Source organism: Danio aesculapii, chromosome 19 (genome assembly GCF_903798145.1).
Source record: "Danio aesculapii chromosome 19, fDanAes4.1, whole genome shotgun sequence".
NCBI classification, from domain to species: Eukaryota; Metazoa; Chordata; class Actinopteri; order Cypriniformes; family Danionidae; genus Danio; species Danio aesculapii.
This window is the reverse complement of record NC_079453.1, coordinates 3,432,659-3,452,544: the sequence shown is the minus strand read 5'-3', so window position 1 is coordinate 3,452,544 and position 19,886 is coordinate 3,432,659. Positions and strand designations below refer to the sequence as shown.

At 38.3% G+C, this 19,886-nt stretch overlaps 1 protein-coding gene across 1 annotated transcript in view; it reads left to right on the top strand.

Annotated features, from left to right (window-relative positions):
• The window catches only part of bop1 (BOP1 ribosomal biogenesis factor), a 133,657-nt gene extending 123,480 nt beyond the window's left edge, over positions 1–10,177 (top strand). Inside the window, exons 13-16 of the mRNA XM_056479333.1 lie at positions 3,147–3,438; positions 5,496–5,580; positions 5,664–5,771; positions 9,551–10,177. Of these exons, the coding sequence (XP_056335308.1) occupies positions 3,147–3,438; positions 5,496–5,580; positions 5,664–5,771; positions 9,551–9,704 (639 nt within the window). The 3' untranslated portion in view covers positions 9,705–10,177. The remainder of the gene's footprint in view (positions 1–3,146; positions 3,439–5,495; positions 5,581–5,663; positions 5,772–9,550) is intronic.
• Positions 10,178–19,886: the final 9,709 nt, after the last annotated feature.

Here is a 19,886-nt window from a genome sequence, read left to right as displayed (position 1 = left end):
AGGGTCACCATGCTGGCGAAAGGCAAAATGTGTGTGCGCACGTTTGTGTCTGTTTGCGCGTCTATCTTTGTCTCCGTAACATAGACAAACTGCCTGTCTCAGTTCAGGATCAATTGGTTCACGGAAATCGGTGGTCTTGTTTTTAATATGTGGTTCAGGTATCAAAATGAGCCACAGACATCCTGAAGTAAACTTTGAATTGGTCTGGAAAATCCCGCAGCTCTTTAATGAGGAGGTGGCTCTCTTCCTCTCTCTACAGTCTAAGTGTGTACTCACACTAGGCACGGTTGCCTTTAACCTAGGCACGATTATCCCCCCTCCCCTCTCCCCCTTGGCCCGCACTCACATTGCATTTATTCCTTCCAAACCTGAGCACGCTTACATCATCGATCAGTTTAACAGAAGAGAAGCGCTCTCGCTCAGTACAACGGCGAGTGCTTTAGTTCTCTTGTTTTGTATTGTTTTAAGTTGTTTGGGATGCCGTGACACAGTCAAATCTTCTGCCGAGCAGATCCACAACTTTTGACGCTTATAAATGTTAATGAAAGTCAGCGTGCTGCACGTATTAGGAGGTTTGCTGAAGGTGCAGTGAGGGGTTTGCATATTTAATAAACTATGACTTTGATTGAAACTATGATTTAATAAACTATTTGTGTTCATTGAAAAGTAAAAATTAATTATAAATCCATATGAAACGGTTCCTTAAGTGCGACAACCGAAGCGCACTCTGGCTGGCCAGGGCTGGCAACTGAATCGCGCATGAGCCCGATTTGGAGCACTCACACTTGTCATACGAAGCTGGAAATGGGTGTCGAACATACCTGGGCATGGTTCAGATAGCCTAGCACACCCTAAGGCTGGGATGAACCCAATATTTCCTCTTTCTTTTTGTTTTGGTTAAGCAGGGAGAAGACAACAACATCATCTTCACCACTTCATTTTGTATTGTTTGCTAAATAATTTGTAACAGATTAATACACACGCATTGGACTCTGTGTGCAAGGTTTGTGTGAGGATTTAATACAAAAAAAAAAAAACACAAACGAAAATTTTAGTGTGCAAAGACCTTTGATGAAGACTACAACTCCCATGATTCCACACTCAATCACGCCATCATTAAAATACACTTTTGTTTGTTGTGAATACACTCCTCTAGTGGACAACATTACATACTGCCTTTAATGCCTTAACTGATTAAAATATTTCAGTTATAATAATTTTAATTAATTTAATATTAATTCCAGTATTTTTTAATTGTGTTTTCAATCCATTTTTTGTACTTTAGCCTATATATATTTGTTAGTTTAGTTTTATACAGTATAATAGCTAATCATTTTGAGGGCACACTTTGTCGTAGTATTTTTTTGTGAATCTAACTATCAAATTCATAAGAAGGATGTGTCATCACAGTATAACCATTAGCAGAGAGCATTCTGCTCTGTTCACGTCAGTGTTTTCCAGTGAACAATAGAAACTAAAAGTCCTCTGTCCTGTGAGAGCGTCCGTCGGTCCCTCACGTGAGCTCCAGCCAGAGGCTTTTAACTGTTGGCAGAAGCTGCAGAAGCCTGTGGTCGTCCTTTTCCTGAAATGGAAAGAAATGTAAGATGCCTCTAGTGTCCAATTAAAACTACTGGAAAAAGTAAAGCAGCGGCACGCGTTGGCAGACTGGCAGAGGCCCGGCCGGCGTTAATAACAGCAGTAAATTCAGTCCCGCCGCGTCTTTGAGGCTGTAATTGGATTAATCGTGTGTGGATTTACCACAGAATGACTTCCACCTCTGACCTCCATCTAGCAGGGTTTCCACTGCGTCCAGCCAATGTCAAATTCCCTGATTTTCACATTGAGTAAAAAGCTGAATTTCCATGACCCATCCACCTTCATTTTCACATAAGAGCAAACCAAATCAACTTAATAATTAGTTGCGTTGATTTGCGTTGTAGCTTCACGACCATCAGGGGACTTTTTTCAATGTCTATTTCTTGGTTTCTTGGGGTTTTAAAAGGATACTCACTCATTTTTGTGTTTCCAACATTTGAGGACTCGTTTCTCAATGTACATAAGTAAAGGATACTAGCCTAATTCTGCCCTGCTTGCATTCCTCTGTACCCTTAAGATGTATGCATGTACACTCCCTCACAAAAGTCTTGTCTTCACTATCAGTTGTAAGAGCAACCAATAATAACTTGACTTCTAGTTGATCATTTGGAAATAAGGCAGAAGGTAGATTTTTCTGCTGAATCTTCTGTTGATCTGCATCCCAATCATCACCAATACTGCAGAAGACCTACTGGAACTCGCATGGACCCAAGATTCTCATAGAAATCAGTCAAGTTTGGTGAAGGAAAAATCATGGTTTGGGGTTACATTCAGTATGGGGGAGTGCGAGAGATGTGCAGAGTGGATGGCAACATCAACAGCCTGAGGTATCAAGACATTTGTGCTGCCCAATACATTACAAACCACAGGAGAGGGCAAATTCTCCAGCAGGATAGCGCTCCTTCTCATAATTCAGCCTCCACATCAAAGTTCCTGAAAGCAAAGACTGTCAAGGTGCACCAGGATTGGCCAGCCCAGTCACCAGAGCTAAACATTATTGAGCATGTCTTGGGTAAAATGGAGGCAGCAATGAAGATGAATCCAAAGAATCTTGATGAACTCTGGGAGTCTTGCAAGAAGGCTTTCTTTGCCATTCCAGATGACTTTATTAATCAGTGATTTGAGTCATTGCAGAGATGTATGGATGCAGTCCTCCAAGCTCTTGATGCAGTCAGACACAATATTCATTCTGTTTCCACTGCACCATGACTTTATATTCTATACTGGACATTACATCTGTTAAGTGACAAGACTTTAGTCTAAGCAAAGTCAGATCTTACTGTCCTAATTAAATAATTAATAATCAAGGCATGATCATATTTTATTTTGGTAAAATCAGCGTACTCTTGAGGCCTTCTTCTTTCATTAAGCCACTTCTGATACCAAATGATCAACTAGAAGTCGAGTTATTATTTGTTCTTCTTAACTTGGATAGGTGACAAGACTTTTGTCAGGTAGTGTAGGGTTTCAATTGGATTATTGGGAATTTTGAGCCAGATTGGAATTGGAATTTCTATTCGTGTTGATTTTTTTTCATGTTGTGTGTGCAGGCGGTGAGGCAGGTGACGTGGCATGCTAAAGGAGAATACCTGGCCTGTGTGCTGCCCGACAGCAGCAGCAGTGTTCAGGTGCTCATCCACCAGGTGAGCAAGCGCAGGACGCAGAACCCCTTCCGCAAGAGCAAGGGTCTGGTTCAGTGCGTCTCCTTCCACCCAGTCAGGCCCTATTTCTTCGTGGCCACGCAGCGATATGTGCGCGTCTACAACCTCATCAAGCAGGAGCTCACCAAGAAGCTGATGGCCAACTGCAAGTGGATCTCCAGCATGGCCATCCATCCGGGAGGTGCGGCATTAAAGGAAACACCACATTAAAAAATAAACTGTTTATTTTTCACAGTATTTCATAGAATAATTTTGATAAGTCTGATTTTATTTCAGCTAGAATGAAAGCAGTTTTAAATTTTTTATAAACCATTTCAGTGTCAATATTACTAGCTCCCTATTAGCAATGTTGTTTTTTTCAATAGTCTACAGAACAAACCACTGTTATACAATGACTGGCCTAATTACCCTAACTTGCCAAATTTAAATGTCACTTTAGGCTGAATACTGGTATCTTGAAGAATATTTTGTCAAATATGATGTGCTGTCATCATGGCAAAGATAAAATAAATCAGTGATTAGAAATGAGTTATTAAAACTATTATGATTAGAAATGTGTTGAATAAATCTTCTCTCCGCTAAACAGATTAAAACAATATTCAGGGTGGCAAATAATTCAGGAGGGCAAATAATTCTGACTTTTAACTGTGTGTGTGTGTATACAGGATCATTTTAAAACTCCCCTAGCGTTATATACGATACATATGTACTGTTTAAAGTAGAGCTTTCAAGCTATTGTTTTGAACTTTCTTTTATTTAATCACAGAATCATAAATGTCAAATGTTTGCATGCTGTGTTATTTAGCAAACAATGTGTTGACTAGTTTAGTTTTATAAAGTATAGAAAAGCGAATCATTCTGAGAGAGCACTTTGTCAAACAGTGTTTGGGCGGACATTTTATTTTACATGTGAAATTTTATGTGCATCAAATAAAATACATTTATAGTGTTTTTTTTAAGCAGATTGCAAATTAAAGCTATTATTGTTTATCAAAGTATCCTACAAGGAAAACGTATCAGTTTTCATGACATTTTAAAAATAAATAATTTCTAAAGTATTAAATGATGATGATGATGATGATAGTGAATCATATCGAGATATTCTCTCACATTTTTTCCTTGACATTATTTTGCATGTCAATTGTTGTGCGTCAAATAATCCAAAATAATAATAATGTTTGCAAATAAAAGCTATTATTATATATTTTGTCACAGAATCCTAAAAGTAAAATCTATCTGTTTCCATGATATTATGGAGCAAGAAATAACTATTCAAGGCTGATAAATGTATGAATAGTATTTGCGCCAGTAATAAGTGATCATAATTCTCTATAAGTGAGGTCTAATTCTCCAGCCTCTTACGGCCTACTCACACTATGCTATCCGAACCATGCCCAGGCCTGTTTACTGGATCGTTTGAGAAGTGTGAGTGCTCTGAATCGGGCTCAGGCGTGCTTGCAAGAGGTGTGCCTGAGTACGGTTCACTTGGGGTCAGCCCTAAACTGAAGAGGAGACGTGACTTTTAAGGGACTGTTTGATATAGATTTATTAATCATTCTTACTGTTCAATGAACACAAACTGTCGTAGATTATGAAAGACGCAAACCCCTCACTGCACCACAGCTGCACCTTCGGCAAACCTCCTAATTCCTTTGATTGTTTATGAGCGTCAGAAGTGGCTGATCTGTTCGGCGAAAAATTTGACTGCGTGTCACTGCATCTCAAACGATATAAAGAAATCTCCATTGTGCTGAGCGAGAGCGCTTCTTGAACTGAACAGCACATCATCGATGACGTAAGCGTGCTCAGGCTCAAATGCAATGTGAGTGCGGGCCGTCGGGGGAGATGGGAGGGGGGACAAGTGTGCTTCGGCCAGGTTCAAGGCCACTGTACATAGTGTGAGTACGCCCTTACAGTATGTTATATAAAACATGAGTGCTTTCTCAGAAATATCCTTAAAGGGGGGTTGTTCATCCAAAAGGGGGTTCAAAACAATGAAGATATTTTGAAGAAGGCTGTAACCATTGACTTCTATAGTCAACAAATACTATGGAAGTCAATGGTTACCGGTTTTTAGCTTTCTTCATAATGTCTTCCAAAAATAACTCGTAACGTTATGAAACAAGTAAAGAGGCATGTAAATAACGACAATTGTTTTCATTTTAGCGTGAACTGTCTCTTTAAGTGACATCTGTAGCCGCTCTTATTTTTAAACCGTGTTTTCTTTTTCCCCCACAGGTGACAATGTGATATGCGGCAGCTACGACTGTCGTCTGGCCTGGTTCGATCTGGATTTGTCCACCAAACCGTATAAAGTGCTGCGGTGAGTCAGGTTTTGCTCATGCGCTCAGTCTGAGGAAACTGTAGCTCATGTTGGCGTCTCTGTTGTGTCTCTGTGTGCTTCAGACATCATAAGAAGGCCCTGAGGAGCGTGTCCTTCCACAGCCACTACCCGCTGCTGGCCTCTGGCTCTGACGACGGCAGTGTGATCGTCTGCCACGGCATGGTCTACAAGTGAGTCTGACCTCCATCTCTCCGCCTGCTGCTTTCACTTGCCTGAAAGGGCTTTGTTATTCGTGCATCTCCTAAAGTGTGCATGAACCGGAAACTGCGACCGTTTTTTTCATATTGTGATGAGGTTCCAAGTGAAACAGAATATTAAATGAGAAAACCGTGACTGCGGCTTGTTTTTTTCTACAGCGAGCTGCCATTTTCAATGACTTATGTACACTTTTTTTTATCAGACTGTGTACGTACAGTAGTGATGAACACACACCGTCTCTCTATACTGTGTGTGTGTCTAGTGTGCGCCTGTCAGGCTGGTGTCCAGTGTTTCTGCTAATGATGTGTGTCTGGTGAAGGGCAGGCGTGATGGGGATGAAAAGCCTTCATCATGTCTTCATACTCAATCTCAGGATGTCTGCTATTTTTCCTCTTCTCTTTCCCAGTCTGGACTGTTGAAGCATGCGCACACACACACACACACACACACACACATTTCCACAGTTCACTCTTTGTGACCTTCAATGCTCTCAGACTGTCAGATGACTCCACTTAAATCATTTCTGAAGGCCGACTCTGCTGAAATAGACTAGTTTAATGCGCTGGACTGGATCAGTGTGCTCTACTAGTAGTTTATCCACATGTTTTATTATTCACATTAAGAGTTAGGTGTTAATGTTGAGTATTAAGATGTCATCAAAGTCTGGATCATCAGTTTTATTCATTTAGTTTGGCAAAAAGCCACAACGATCTTTTGTTCTGCAACAGTTTGTGGATTTTGTTCAGATGTTTTTTTGAGAGAGTAATGAATAAGATGTTTTTGAGAAATACTGAATGACTTGATTGCTCTGGCCTAAATATATTCAGTATATTATATTTGAGTACTTAAAGGACACCTATGATGATCTTTTGTAAGCTGTTTGGACAGAACTGTGTGTAGGTACAGTGTGTCCACAGTCATATTGAAGTGATAGAAACACAATAAGCCTCCTTTTTTTTTCAATTTCTTAATGTTAAATTAGGATCCCTGCAATTCTGAGGCTGACCGCAACATGACATCGGAATGTGGTTTTCCCGCCCACCGAATTGATTGACAGCTGCGTATTAACATGTCTCTGTAGTAATGCGTATAATTATATCAACATGCCAGGACGTACATAAAGCAACTGGGGTTAAGAGATCTGTTCAGCTCTCTGTGATCATCTGCACCTCAAAATGAGCTTTGTTTGTTTGTGATAAAGACAGGAAAATCGCTACGTAATTCATCAGCACAGCCACATGTCAGTACAATTATAAAAGAAGTACTTCGATCCCGGTTTGTGGACGTTAAATCAAGTTTATTTTGTACATTAGCATAACGGATATCCATACAGCAGTAGATATTAACCTGTATCCTGTCACATTTGCTGTGAGCGTGCGAATTTTATAACGACATTGTGTGTGACTCATTGCTGCAGTAAGGCTTGAATTAAATCCACAATAAATCCATCCCAAAACAGTTGGGAAAGTTGTTACTGTAGTAAGAGAGATCTGCTTCAGAATCAGAATCAGAAAGAGCTTTATTTCCAGGTATGTTCACACATACGAGGAATTTGTTTTGGTGACAGAGCTTCTACAGAGCAACAGAATTACAGAGACAGGCCAAAAAACAGATAATAAATATATTTAAAAAATAGAAGTAAATCTTGTCTGTCACTGTGCTGCTTATGCCAGAGAAGCAGCAGGAGAAGCTACACCCATCATAGCAATAGCGAGCGATCTCTTTGGCTCTGACACGCACGTGGGAACGGTGGGGCGGGGAGAGCCAGCTCATTTACATTATAGACACAGGCAACAAAAACAGCTACAAAGTCAAAACTGCTCAAATTTCCAATATTCACAAAGGTCTAATTAATAATCTGATGGGTGTTTTGAGCTAAAAGTTTAGACACACATTCTGGAGACACAAAAGACTTGCTTAACTCTTGAAAAGGGGGTTAAAATGGGTGCCCTTAAAATGATTTAGTGCTCGTTTGTAATGAAGACAGTAAAAATCACTACATAATTCATCACCACAGCCTAATAGTGTCAGTAGAATTATAAAAGATGCTTCAAAAAGGGTAAAATAGGTGCCTTTTACATTTAATTAATTAACATTTCATATCAAATATGTACTTTTAGTATTACTTTTTAGTATTACAAAAAAATGAACATTTTCTGCATAAAAGACTTTGTTTTGTAGTATTAAAATATAATAAATCGTTTATTAAAAAAATCTGTGCATAAAATATATTTAAAGTTTTTAATGTTAAAATATAAGTTTGTATAATGCATTTGAAGGATCTCTGCATTAAATGATTAATTTATTAAAAATGTCAGCTAATTCCATACAAGTTTATTGAATATATTTTAATTCAAATTAAATTCATTATTTTATTTTCCTTCAGGTTTAATTCATCAGGGGTCACCACAGCGGAATGAACCGCCAACTATTCCAGCTTATGTTTTACACAGCAGATGCCCTTGCAACCCAGCACTGAGAAACACCCAGACACACTCATTCACACACGCACTCATACACTACGGCCAATTTAGTTCATCCAATTCACCTATAGCAGATGTGTTTGGACTGAGGGGAAACCGGAGCACCCAGAGGAAACCCACGCCAACACGGGGAGAACATGCAAACTCCACACAGAAATGCTAACTAGCACAGCCGGGAATTGAATTAGTGACCTTCTTGCTGTGAGGCCACAGTGCTAACCACTGAGCCACCGTGCCGCCTTTCAAATTAAATGTCTACAATAGTAAAATTCTGTATATTTAACAATTATTAAAAAATAAATATTAATACAAAAATGAAAGTGTAAAAATGTTTGTTTTATTTCAATTAAAACCCAAAGCCCATGAAATTAGGTGTTAATATTAAATACATTTTATAATATGATAATTAATTTCTTAAATCGAGCAGTAAAATCTTTAACACATGTACAAAGATTTCAAATTAAAACATTCATTCATTCATGTTGTTTTCGGCTTAGTCCCTTTATTAATCAGGGGTCGCCACAGTGGAATGAACCGCCAACTTATCCAGCACATGTTTTTACACAGCGGATGCCCTTCTAGCTGCAACCCATCACTGGGAAACATCCAAACACACTCATTCACACTCATACACTACAGACAATTTAGCTTACCCAATTCAACTGTACCACGTCTTTAGACTTGTGGGGGAAACCAGAGCACCCGAAGGAAACCCACGCCAACACGCGGTGAACATGCAAACTCCACACAGAAATGCCAACTGACCCAGCCGAGGCTTGAACCAGCGACCTTCTTGCTGTGAGGCAGTTGTGCTACTCGCTGCGCCACCGTGACACCCCAAAATTAAAACATGATCATTTAATTTCCACCAAAAATATTTCCAATTATTATTCAAATCCTGTACTAAAAATGATTCAATGTAAAAAAACACACTAATAAAAACGACTTCTGTACCTAAAAAAGGAAACGTTAAGCCATAAATCAATCCATTGTGAGATGTTTCAAATATGGTTTTAATCCAACCTTCATATACTAAAAAAACACAGCATCTGTTTGCTTCAATAAAAATCAACTGGTGAATCGTGAAAGAGTCCAGAGTTGAAGAAACCTCCATTGACAGAACACAGTTCAACATTTATTATTAGAGCCAAAAATCATTATTGAGAGCCAGTTGTGAGTTCTGCTAACCCTACCAATGTGTGTGTGTGTGTGTGTGTGTGTGTGTGTGTGTGTGTGTGTGTGTGTGTGTGTGTGTGTTTACCCATCAGTGACCTGCTCCAGAATCCTCTGATTGTCCCGGTCAAGGTTTTGAAGGGTCACAGCATCACTCATGACCTCGGGGTCCTGGACGTGACCTTTCACCCAACTCAACCCTGGGTGTTTTCCTCCGGGGCCGACGCAACCATCCGACTCTACACCTAAAGAACGACACAAAAACCCAACCATGCAGAAATCCCACACCGCTCTCCCAGGACATCCGCACGTATGCTGCTGGCAGGAATCAAGAGCCAGATCCCAGATTGAACATGTCATTATAATATGTGTTTGCCTTTCCTTTTTTTAACGCTAGAAGAAAAATACATCCAGCCGCTAGTGGAGTCCCGCCGGGATTGACTGACGCTGTGAAACCAAAGGCAGCGTTTCCGTATCGGCAAATTTCAGCCCGACCGCTAATCCTTTGGACAAGGAAGCTGAATTTGAAATGAAACAAATGTCTGATGTTTGCTGATGCCAAAGGAAACAAACGTGAAAACAAGACGTCTGTCCTTCACCTTCGCCACCCACCCACCGCCGTCAGTCTGTTCGTTACGATTATTATTTTTTACCTTGTAAACTCTTTAGCAGAGTGTTTCAGAGCCGGAGGTCTTTTTTAATTAAACGTGGTGTTTCTTGAAGAGTGTTTGGAGTTTCGTTTCTTACAATTATATTTAGTATTGTGTTTTCCTACTATTGAAGTTAATAGTTCAAGGTTTTCAGCATTCTTCAAAGTATCTTCTTTAGTGTTCAACAGAGGAAAGACATGGTTTGGAACCACTTGAGAGTGAGTTAATAATAATTTCATTGGATGAACTAGAGATGCAACGGTTCGATTAAATCGATAAAAATCGATTACTAAACGAGATGGCAACGAATTTCATAATCGATTAGTTGTGTCACGTGACACATAGACGTTTGATTATTTAAAAACACTGGTTCAGCACAGAGCGGAGTGAACACGGTCTCTCTCGCGAATTGATGCAGAGTTCGACGCCTCATAAACAGGGATGAGGAGGAAGTGAGTTCAACAGCAGGGTGAATCACTACAGAATCCTACTTCTGTTCCATTTTGACAAGTTAGCTTTAGCTCGTTAACCCTTATTATAGCGGCAACTGAAAAAGTTCAAGCTGAGCTTTGGTGTGTTGGCTGGCACTGAGCCAGAGAAAGACTTGTCATAGTATCACACTTATGCAGTGTTTTTAAACATCTAATGCTTATTTTATGAACTAGACATGTAAATACACACAAGAACTAGTAAAACAACACATTTAGAGTTGGTAAAACACACAAGAAAATATGGAAATCAAGCAATCCATTGAAATATAATTTGCCGATGTCAGATACACAAAGTGAAAGTAACTCTAGAGTTTGTAAAACACACTAGAAAATCTATGGAAATCTCAAAATCCATTCAAGTATAGTTTGCCAATGTCAGATACACATCGTGAAAGTAACTATAGAGTTTGTAAAACACACAAGAAAGTCTAACAATCCATGCAAATGTAATTTGCTGATGTGTTTTATTCATATCAGATAAGGTACACGTAGGTATTCGTCTGTAATTTCACTAGCCACTTGCATGTATTTGGGGAGTAACTGATGAATTTTCGTGCTGAATCCTGCGTGTTCCTCTGTTATTAATGAGGTAAACGTGCTGCCACAAATAAACATGGCGACGCCCATCTCACGTTATAGATCACGATCATTTATATGATCATTGTAGTCTTTTAAACAACACAAAACACTCACATCTTTATGTGGATTGGAATATCAGGTAGTTGATGACATGATGAGCAAGCGTGTGAATATGTTGAATTAAACCAGGAAAAAAGTAAATAGAATGGATACATCTGTCATACAGCGCCATTGTGGCTGCGCTGTCACGTAACGCATGACGCGTCGCCATGGAAACATTAAGAGTGAACGTTCTAAAATAATAGTCGCCTAAAAAATGACTCCCGGGTTCAGAGAGAATATCAAACTCACAAGTGAAAGGGTTAATAACAGTAGTAAAGCAGCGGTGGAAGAGTTTGCATTGCAAGACTAAAGAGATGTTTGTATTTTGATCATTCATTTTTCAATCTCCCTGCTGAAAAATCAAGCTTAAACCAGCCTAAGCTGGTTGGCTGGTTTTAGCTGGTTGACCAGCCTGGTTTTAGAGGGGTTTTGGCCATTTCCAGCCTGGTCTTAGCTGGTCAGGCTGGAAAATGACCAGCTAAAACCACCTTGGCCAGCCTGGTTTAAGCTGGACACAGCTGGTTTTGGCTGGGCTCCCAGCCTGGTTTTGCTGGTCAAGCTAGTTTTAGCTGGTCATTTTCCAGCCTGACCAAAAACCCCTCTAAAACCCCTCTAAAACCAGGCTGGTTTAAGCTGTTTTTTTCAGCAGGGTTGTCATGTAGAGCTGCACTGCAAAAAAAAAAACCTTTTCTTACCTAGTCATTTAGTCTCGTTTCCAGTCCAAATGTGTAAAAAAAGATCTTAAATCAAGATTACCGGACAAGAAAAATGTCATGAGAAAATTAAGTGATGCTTTAAACTGTTGTTTGAGATTATATCTCATTAAGATTATTTTTCTCACCCCATTGGCAAATATTTTTGCTTGTTTTAAGCAAACATGCACTTAATTTTGAAGTGTTTTTTTTTTTTTTCAGAAAACGAGACATCATTTCTAATGCTACTTCATGTGTCTAGTATGTATTTTGATTTAAAATTGTGTAGAAATTTGGATTGAAAACAGGACAAAACTGAGTTTTTTTAATGATTATTTTTACAGCTTAGCGATGCGCCTTTTAAATAACGGGCTGGAAATGAATGCTTCATGTTTTTTATAGGTTTGACTTGCATAGTATTGGTTTAGGGTTCGTACGGGTTCTGAGATGCTTAAAATTGCTCGAATTTTAGTTGATTTCAATTGATTTTCTTTGTCTGGTTTCAGGATTTGAAAAGTGCTTCGGTTTTTGTTAAAGTGCTTTAAATTGTAAATTGCATTTGTAATTGATCTGACTAAATAATAATTAAGTATTTAAATAAATTAGAACTAATATTTTAGTTTTTGCATAAATTGAAAACTCGTAGTGTGATCTGCATCATCCTTTTTTCATCTGCGTCACTTTAAGATAAATATGAATTTAAGACGAAAGATGACGTTTAAGATTCAAATAAATAACATTTAGGAGAACAAATGACAGCAACTCAACGTTTGGCTACAATAACCATTAGCATCTGATATAATGTGATGAAGTGTGATGTCTATGTATATTAATATGTCATTTCCAACACTCGCAGAAAGAAACCGCACTTGGAAATTGCTTGAAAAGTGCTGACATTTGACTTTGGAGTAACTGTAAGTATCCTGTTGGTTTACCCTACTGGAGGTCAGGTTTTCAGCTTTCTTCAAAACATCTTTTGTGTTCAACAAAAGGTTTTGAACCACTTGAGGGAGTAAATATTAGGTAAATGTTTCCCTTTAATGTCTACACTGGAGGATGCCACTGTTAAATGATTCCATCAAATTTGCAAGATGAATCCACATTAATGTCAACACAAAATCATAAATACAACCATGAAACTCTGGATTTTTGTTAGTTAGTTAGACTTTATTGTCCTTTGTAAGCAATTGGTCTTGGACTCAGTCCACATATAACAAAAAAGACTACATACTGTACTGTATACCGACATCGGTGACTTTTAAAGGTACCATCAAGGTAGTTTGCCAACTAAAATGCTAATAGATACTGGTACCCTGCTGAAAAATCCAGCTTAATACAGCCTAGGCTGGTTGGCTGGTTTTAGAGGGGTTTTGGCCATTTCCAGGCTGGTTTCTAGCCATTTCTAGCCTGGTCCTAGCTGGTCAGGCTGGAAAGCGACCAGCTAAATCCAGCTAAAACCAGCTTGACCAGCCTGGTTTAAGCTGGTTTTAGCTGGTCATTTTCCAGCCTGACCAGCTAGGACCAGGCTAGAAATGGCTAGAAACCAGCCTGGAAATGGCCAAAACCCCTCTAAAACCAGGCTGGTCAACTAGCTAAAACCAGCCAACCAGCCTAGGCTGGTTTAAGCTGTTTTTTTCAGTAGGGTATAAATGACTTCTTGTATTGGTTACTCTTATATAAAGAAGCTCCGTATCACTTCCCTGATGGCAGTATACTTCATAAGTTGGAAATTAAATACGATTTAAATTGCTATTTCTTGTTAATTCCTAAAAACCAACAACTTTGACAAGTTGTTTAAGCAGTGTTTATGCTAACAGTAAATTTGGACTGCAGTCAGATTTTATTTAAGAGCAAAATTGAGTTCAAAATGTAATATTAACTTCACCAGTCGTGTTTCAGAGCCGGTTTCTTTTTAATTAAACGTGGTGTTTCTTGAAGAGTGTTTGCAGTTTTGTTTTGCAGGGTTGTATGATGTGGGAATAGGTTTGGTTTCCGCTGAGAGGTCCAGACGCTGCTGATCAGACGGCTGCTTGTGTGTGTGTGTGGATCATGTTTCCTCCACCTGCGGGTCGTTCAGACACTCGGCTGGGTTTATTCGTCTGCTGAAACGGCGTGTTTGTAGTCGACTGCTGTAGATTAGATAATAGCATCTCCGGTTACTACACACCACCGCTCTCTGTGAGTGTAGATGTGGTTCTTGGTTAAACGTTTTACGAAGAATTTACGTCCGTTTATCGCTTATTAATCACAGTAATGGTGCAGACCATCATATCCATGTTGTTTTTACTGAAAGTTGAGTTTTCAATGGTTCGTATTTAATCATTGTGTGGTTTTTAGATCATTCAAGATTTTAATAGTTCACAGATGAAAGCGGATTTAATCCTATTTAATTATTTTTTTCTTCATATTCAAACTTTGAATCAGATTGCTGTGTCTAAACCTGATGTTTACACTGGATGGGATTGATAAATGTACAGGTACAACACAAAATTATAATTAGAAGTTAGAAACTTGATAGTGTTTATATCTACAATAAATTCTGACGTCTTATTAGGTAAATGTTTTTTTTTTTTGGAATAATCAACGTTATTCTGATTTTGCATACATTGACATCCTTAATGAATAAACATGAGGTCTGATGTTTACTTCGGTATATGATCGCATCACATATGCAAATATACTCTCAGACACAGCAATTGTATTGGCTGTTGTTTTTGTTTAAAATGAAGCACTTAGTTTGAAGACTTTTGGCTAGGGCTGCACAATATCTCGTTATGGTTATAGTTATGGTTATCGCGATAATAGTATAGTGCTTGATGTTGCAAACTGATAATTTCTTATTATATTATTCTACTTTTTACAGTGGGGAAATCAAGTATTGAACACGTCATGTTTTTTTCGTGGGAATAATATTTCTAAAGGAGCCGTTGACATGGAATGAAACCAGATTTTGGTAAAAACCCAAACGATACAAACATAAAAATAATAAAAAACAAATTTGAAAAAATAAGCTGTGTGTAATAACAATGAAAAGACGCAAGGAGAAAGTGCTGAACTGCTGAAATGTGTTTAATTCTTTCTATAAAGGCTTTTTTTGGCAGCTTAAAGACGCCTCTCATATGGAGAATGAAGTCGCATGCATTGCCCTACTACTGCAGGTGTGAGTTTTTCTTCAACAGCGTCAAAATCTTGATGCTTCTGTCGGTCTCGTCTATCAAATCTGATCTTATTTTGTATTTTCTATTGGATTCGGATCAGGTGATTGGCTGGGCCATTCTACAGCTTGACTTTCTTTCTCTGAAAGCTTTTGAGAGTTTCCACGGCTATGTTTTGGATCATTGTCTTGCTGAAATGTCCACCCTGGTTTCACCTTCATCCTCCTGCTAATGTAGATGTTGGACTGAAGCAGCTGATATTCATTTACACTGAGGAAGGGCAGAGGGTTGCTGAAGAACTACTGAGAGATTTCAGCTGCTGTCTGGGCTTTCACTGCCATTCTACACCTCCCTTTCTTCATGTGTTCAATACTTTCCCCTGTGCCGTTTCATTTTATTACACAGAACTTAATTTGTAGACTAATTAGATTTGTTTTCTTTCTATATATGGCTTTTTTGTTTATCAACATCCAGTGAAAACTTCAAGTCAACAGCACTTTTAGAAATATGTTTTCTGGGAAGAAATGGAGACATGTTCAATACTTATTTTCCTTGCTGTATATACAGTAATCAACATTTAAAGTGGATCATCACCTTTCGTCAAAGTTGTCCTAAAACTATTGAACAACACCCATTCTTGTCCTAGGACAATTTTGAAAAACTTCTACTTATGTTGACTACTGTATATAGTGGTGAAAATGCTTGTTTGTAACGTAAGCAGTTTGACCATTTTCTCCCATTTATTGTCATTTCTTCCAAAAGCAACGGAATCAGACGTTCTGGAACAATCACAAAAATGAGCGCACTTCAGTATTGCAGAATAAGGTCAATAAACGAGACCCCAGATCAACCACCAGATAACCAGTAAAGGTTGAGATTTATCCTTGGATCAGTTCATTCAGAGTTGATGTTGATCTTGCCAAACCAGCGGAGGGCAGCGTGTGCGTCTTGTCCTGGATAGTATGATATTTTTATGAGATTATCGTCCCGCACGCCAAGCACATTGAGTTTTGAGGAAGTCAGATATCTAAAAATAACTCGAGAAACAGCGATTGTCAGCGCTCCAGTGGTTTTCCCTCAACTCTAGAAAAACAGTGTGGTAGCCGTAATTCAGCCGAGCGTGACTCCTGCACTCATGGAAAGAGACTGATACACGAAAAAATATGTCTGTCCTGGCATTTAGATGTTATATTTTAATGTTGCTAAACAGGAAGCACGGATACTTTTTTTTTGTGAAGTGCTTTGGAAAACTGGCTGGATTTAATGGAGATGAAAGTGTTGTAAGAATGTGTTGTTACCTCTTGACTAGAATATAAGTAACATTTAAAGACATTTATATCCTTTAAAGGAGCACTACACTTTTTTTGTTTTGTTTTTTTAAATAGGCTCATTTTGCAGCTCTCCTAGAGTTAAACGGTTGAGTTTTACCATTGTTGAATCCATTTAGACAATCTCGGGGTCAAACTGGAGCACTTTTAGCTTAGCTTAGCATAGATCATTGAATCGGATTAGACCATTAGCATCTCAATCAAAATTGATCAAATACTTTTTTGTGAAGTGCTTTGGAAAACTGGCTGGATTTAATGGAGATGGAAGTGTTGTAAGAATGTGTTGTTACCTCTTGACTAGAATATAAGTAACATTTAGAGAAATTTATATCCTTTAAAGGAGCACTACACTTGTGTGTTTTTTTTTTTTTAATAGGCTCATTTTGCAGCTCCCCTAGAGTTAAACGGTTGAGTTTTACCATTGTTGAATCCATTTAGACAATCTCAGGGTCAAACTGGAGCACTTTTAGCTTAGCATAGATCACTGAATCGGATTAGACCATTAGCATCTCAATCAAAATTGATCAAATTCCTTTTTGTGAAGTGCTTTGGGAAAACTGGCTGGATTTAATGGAGATGGAAGTGTTGTAAGAATGTGTTGTTACTTTGTGACTTGAATTATAGTGACATTCAGAAACATTTATATCCTTTAAAGGAGCACTACACTTTTTTTTGTTTGTTTTTTTGAAAATAGGCTCATTTTGCAGCTCTCCTAGAGTTAAACAGTTGAGTTTTACCATTGTTGAATCCATTTAGACAATCTCAGGGTCAAACTGGAGCACTTTTAGCTTAGCTTAGCATAGATCACTGAATCGGATTAGACCATTAGCATCTCAATCAAAATTGATCAAATACTTTTTTGTGAAGTGAATTGGGAAAACTGGCTGGATTTAATGGAGATGGAAGTGTTGTAAAAATGTGTGGTTACCACTTGACTAGAATATAAGTAACATTTAGGGACATTTATATCCTTTAAAAGAGCACTACACTTTTTTTGTTTTGTTTTTTTAAATAGGCTCATTTTGCAGCTCTCCTAGAGTTAAACAGTTGAGTTTTACCATTGTTGAATCCATTTAGACAATCTCAAGGTCAAACCGGAGCACTTTTAGCTTAGCTTAGCTTAGCATAGATCATTGAATCGGATTAGACCATTAGCATCTCAATCAAAAATGATCAAATTCTTTTTTTGTAAAGTGCTTTGGGAAAGCTGGCTGGATTTAATGGAGATGGAAGTGTTGTAAGAATGTGTCATTACTTCGTTACTTGAATTATTAGTGACATTCAGAAACATTTATATCCTTTAAAGAAAAACTACACTTTTTTTTTGAAAATAGGCTCATTTTGCAGCTCTCCTAGAGTTAAACAGTTGAGTTTTACCATTGTTGAATCCATTTAGACAATCTCAGGGTCAAACTGGAGCACTTTTAGCTTAGCATAGATCATTGAATCGGATTAGACCATTAGCATCTCAATCAAAATTGATCAAATTCCTTTTTGTGAAGTGCTTTGGGAAAACTGGCTGGATTTAATGGAGATGGAAGTGTTGTAAGAATGTGTTGTTACCTCGTGACTAGAATATAAGTGACTTTTAGAGACATTTATATCCTTTAAAGGAGCACTACACTATAAAAAAAAGGCTCATTTTACAGCTCCCCTGGAGTTAAGATGGAAGAGTTGTAAGAATGTGTTGTTCATGACTAGAATATAAGTGATGAAAAATTCTGAAATTTTTCCTTTTGACAGGACCACAATAGCCAAACACAGACCCCTGAAGAGGATGAGTATGTGTACATGCATTTCAAACTAAACCAATGATGAATTGTGTTTTTTAAAAAGCGTTAATATGATCATTGAAGTGATAAATTAGCAACACTAGCGGTTGATTATGACTATTCAGTTATTATCAATGAGCAATTTTTAAGTAGGATTTTTTTTTTTAAATAGGCTTATTTTGCAGCTCCCCTAGAGTTACCATTGTTGAATCCATTTAGACGATCTCAGGGTCTAGGGGGAGCACTTTTAGCTTAGCATAAAGCCATTGAATCGGATAAGACCATTAGCATCTCTGTCAAAAATGATCAAATACTTTTTTATGCGCATTAAAAAAGTCATGTGATTTTGTTATAAGAGATCATGTGATGAGGAAAATGTATGTGAATGGACAAACCAGCAGGCTGAGCACATTGTAAAACATCTGAAATGTTGTTTTGATCATTCTAAAAGGCCTTAACCATTTCGGTATTAGTGTTATATTATTAATGACCTCCAAAATAGTCAAGAGCATCTGTGCTCTGCGTCTCGCACCTTCAAACGCAACCACGCGTTCATTAGGTGTTGCCATCTGAGGTGCAAGTCATTTATTAAATAAAGAAAAGATTCAAGCAGCTTCTACCACAGCAAATTCTGTTTTTACTTTAGATATTGGTGCAAAAAAAAATGTAAAAAATTAAATAAATAAATAAAAATATTTGGCACCAGTTAATCAGGAAGTGACCATTTTGTTCTCTTTGACTTGTTGGATGGAAACGCTGCTTTATTCACACGTCTTTTATGCGATATTACAGTTTTGTGCATATATTTGGGTTGTAACCCCGGTGTCCTGCCCAAAGTCCCTCAATTCGCCCTTACCCATCATGACCTCCCAATCATCCCCATCCACCGAATTGGCTATTTCACTGTCTCTTCCCTCCACCAATAGCTGGTGTGTGGTGAGCGCACTGGCGCCGTTGTCTTGTGGCTGCCGTCGCATCATCCAAGTGGAGCTGCACACTGGTGGTGGTGTGGAGAGACCCCCCTCATAATTGTGAAGCACTTTGGGTGTATGGCCATACACAATAATTGCGCTATATATATATATACACATTACATTATGTAATTCGCATCTTTGGATGGAAACATAGCTACTAAGATGTGTTTGTCCAGTCAGAAGGGGATGATTCTACAGCATATAAGACGGGTTGTTGCTTTGTTTAACATGTATACTACAAGTCAACTCTAATATTGCTTAGGACCGCACGGATGTTCATCTCCATTCTTCAAAATACATACCAAATATCACACCAAATGTAACTCAATTTCCATTTTTGGTGAATTGTCCCTTTTAATATGATGGAAGCTGTGTGATAAAACAGCAGTGGGGACGCCATGGCTCATAAAACACACTTCTCCACTCCAGAAAAAAGGTTTCCACTCCTGAAAAAAGCTTTCTGAACCACATTTATCAATTAACACCGTCAGTAGTCATGGAACCTGAATAATCGATTGCAGCTGTCCATGCTTTCTTTCCTACGGGTCATTTACTTTATATCATTATGTACGTAGGGGAAACCTAAAATTACATTTAATCAACGCAAGGAGAGTTTCCCGGAATCTTCAATACAGCTACAACCGTAAAGAGACCGTACTGATTGACATCCCTGCATGAGGCTCAGGAA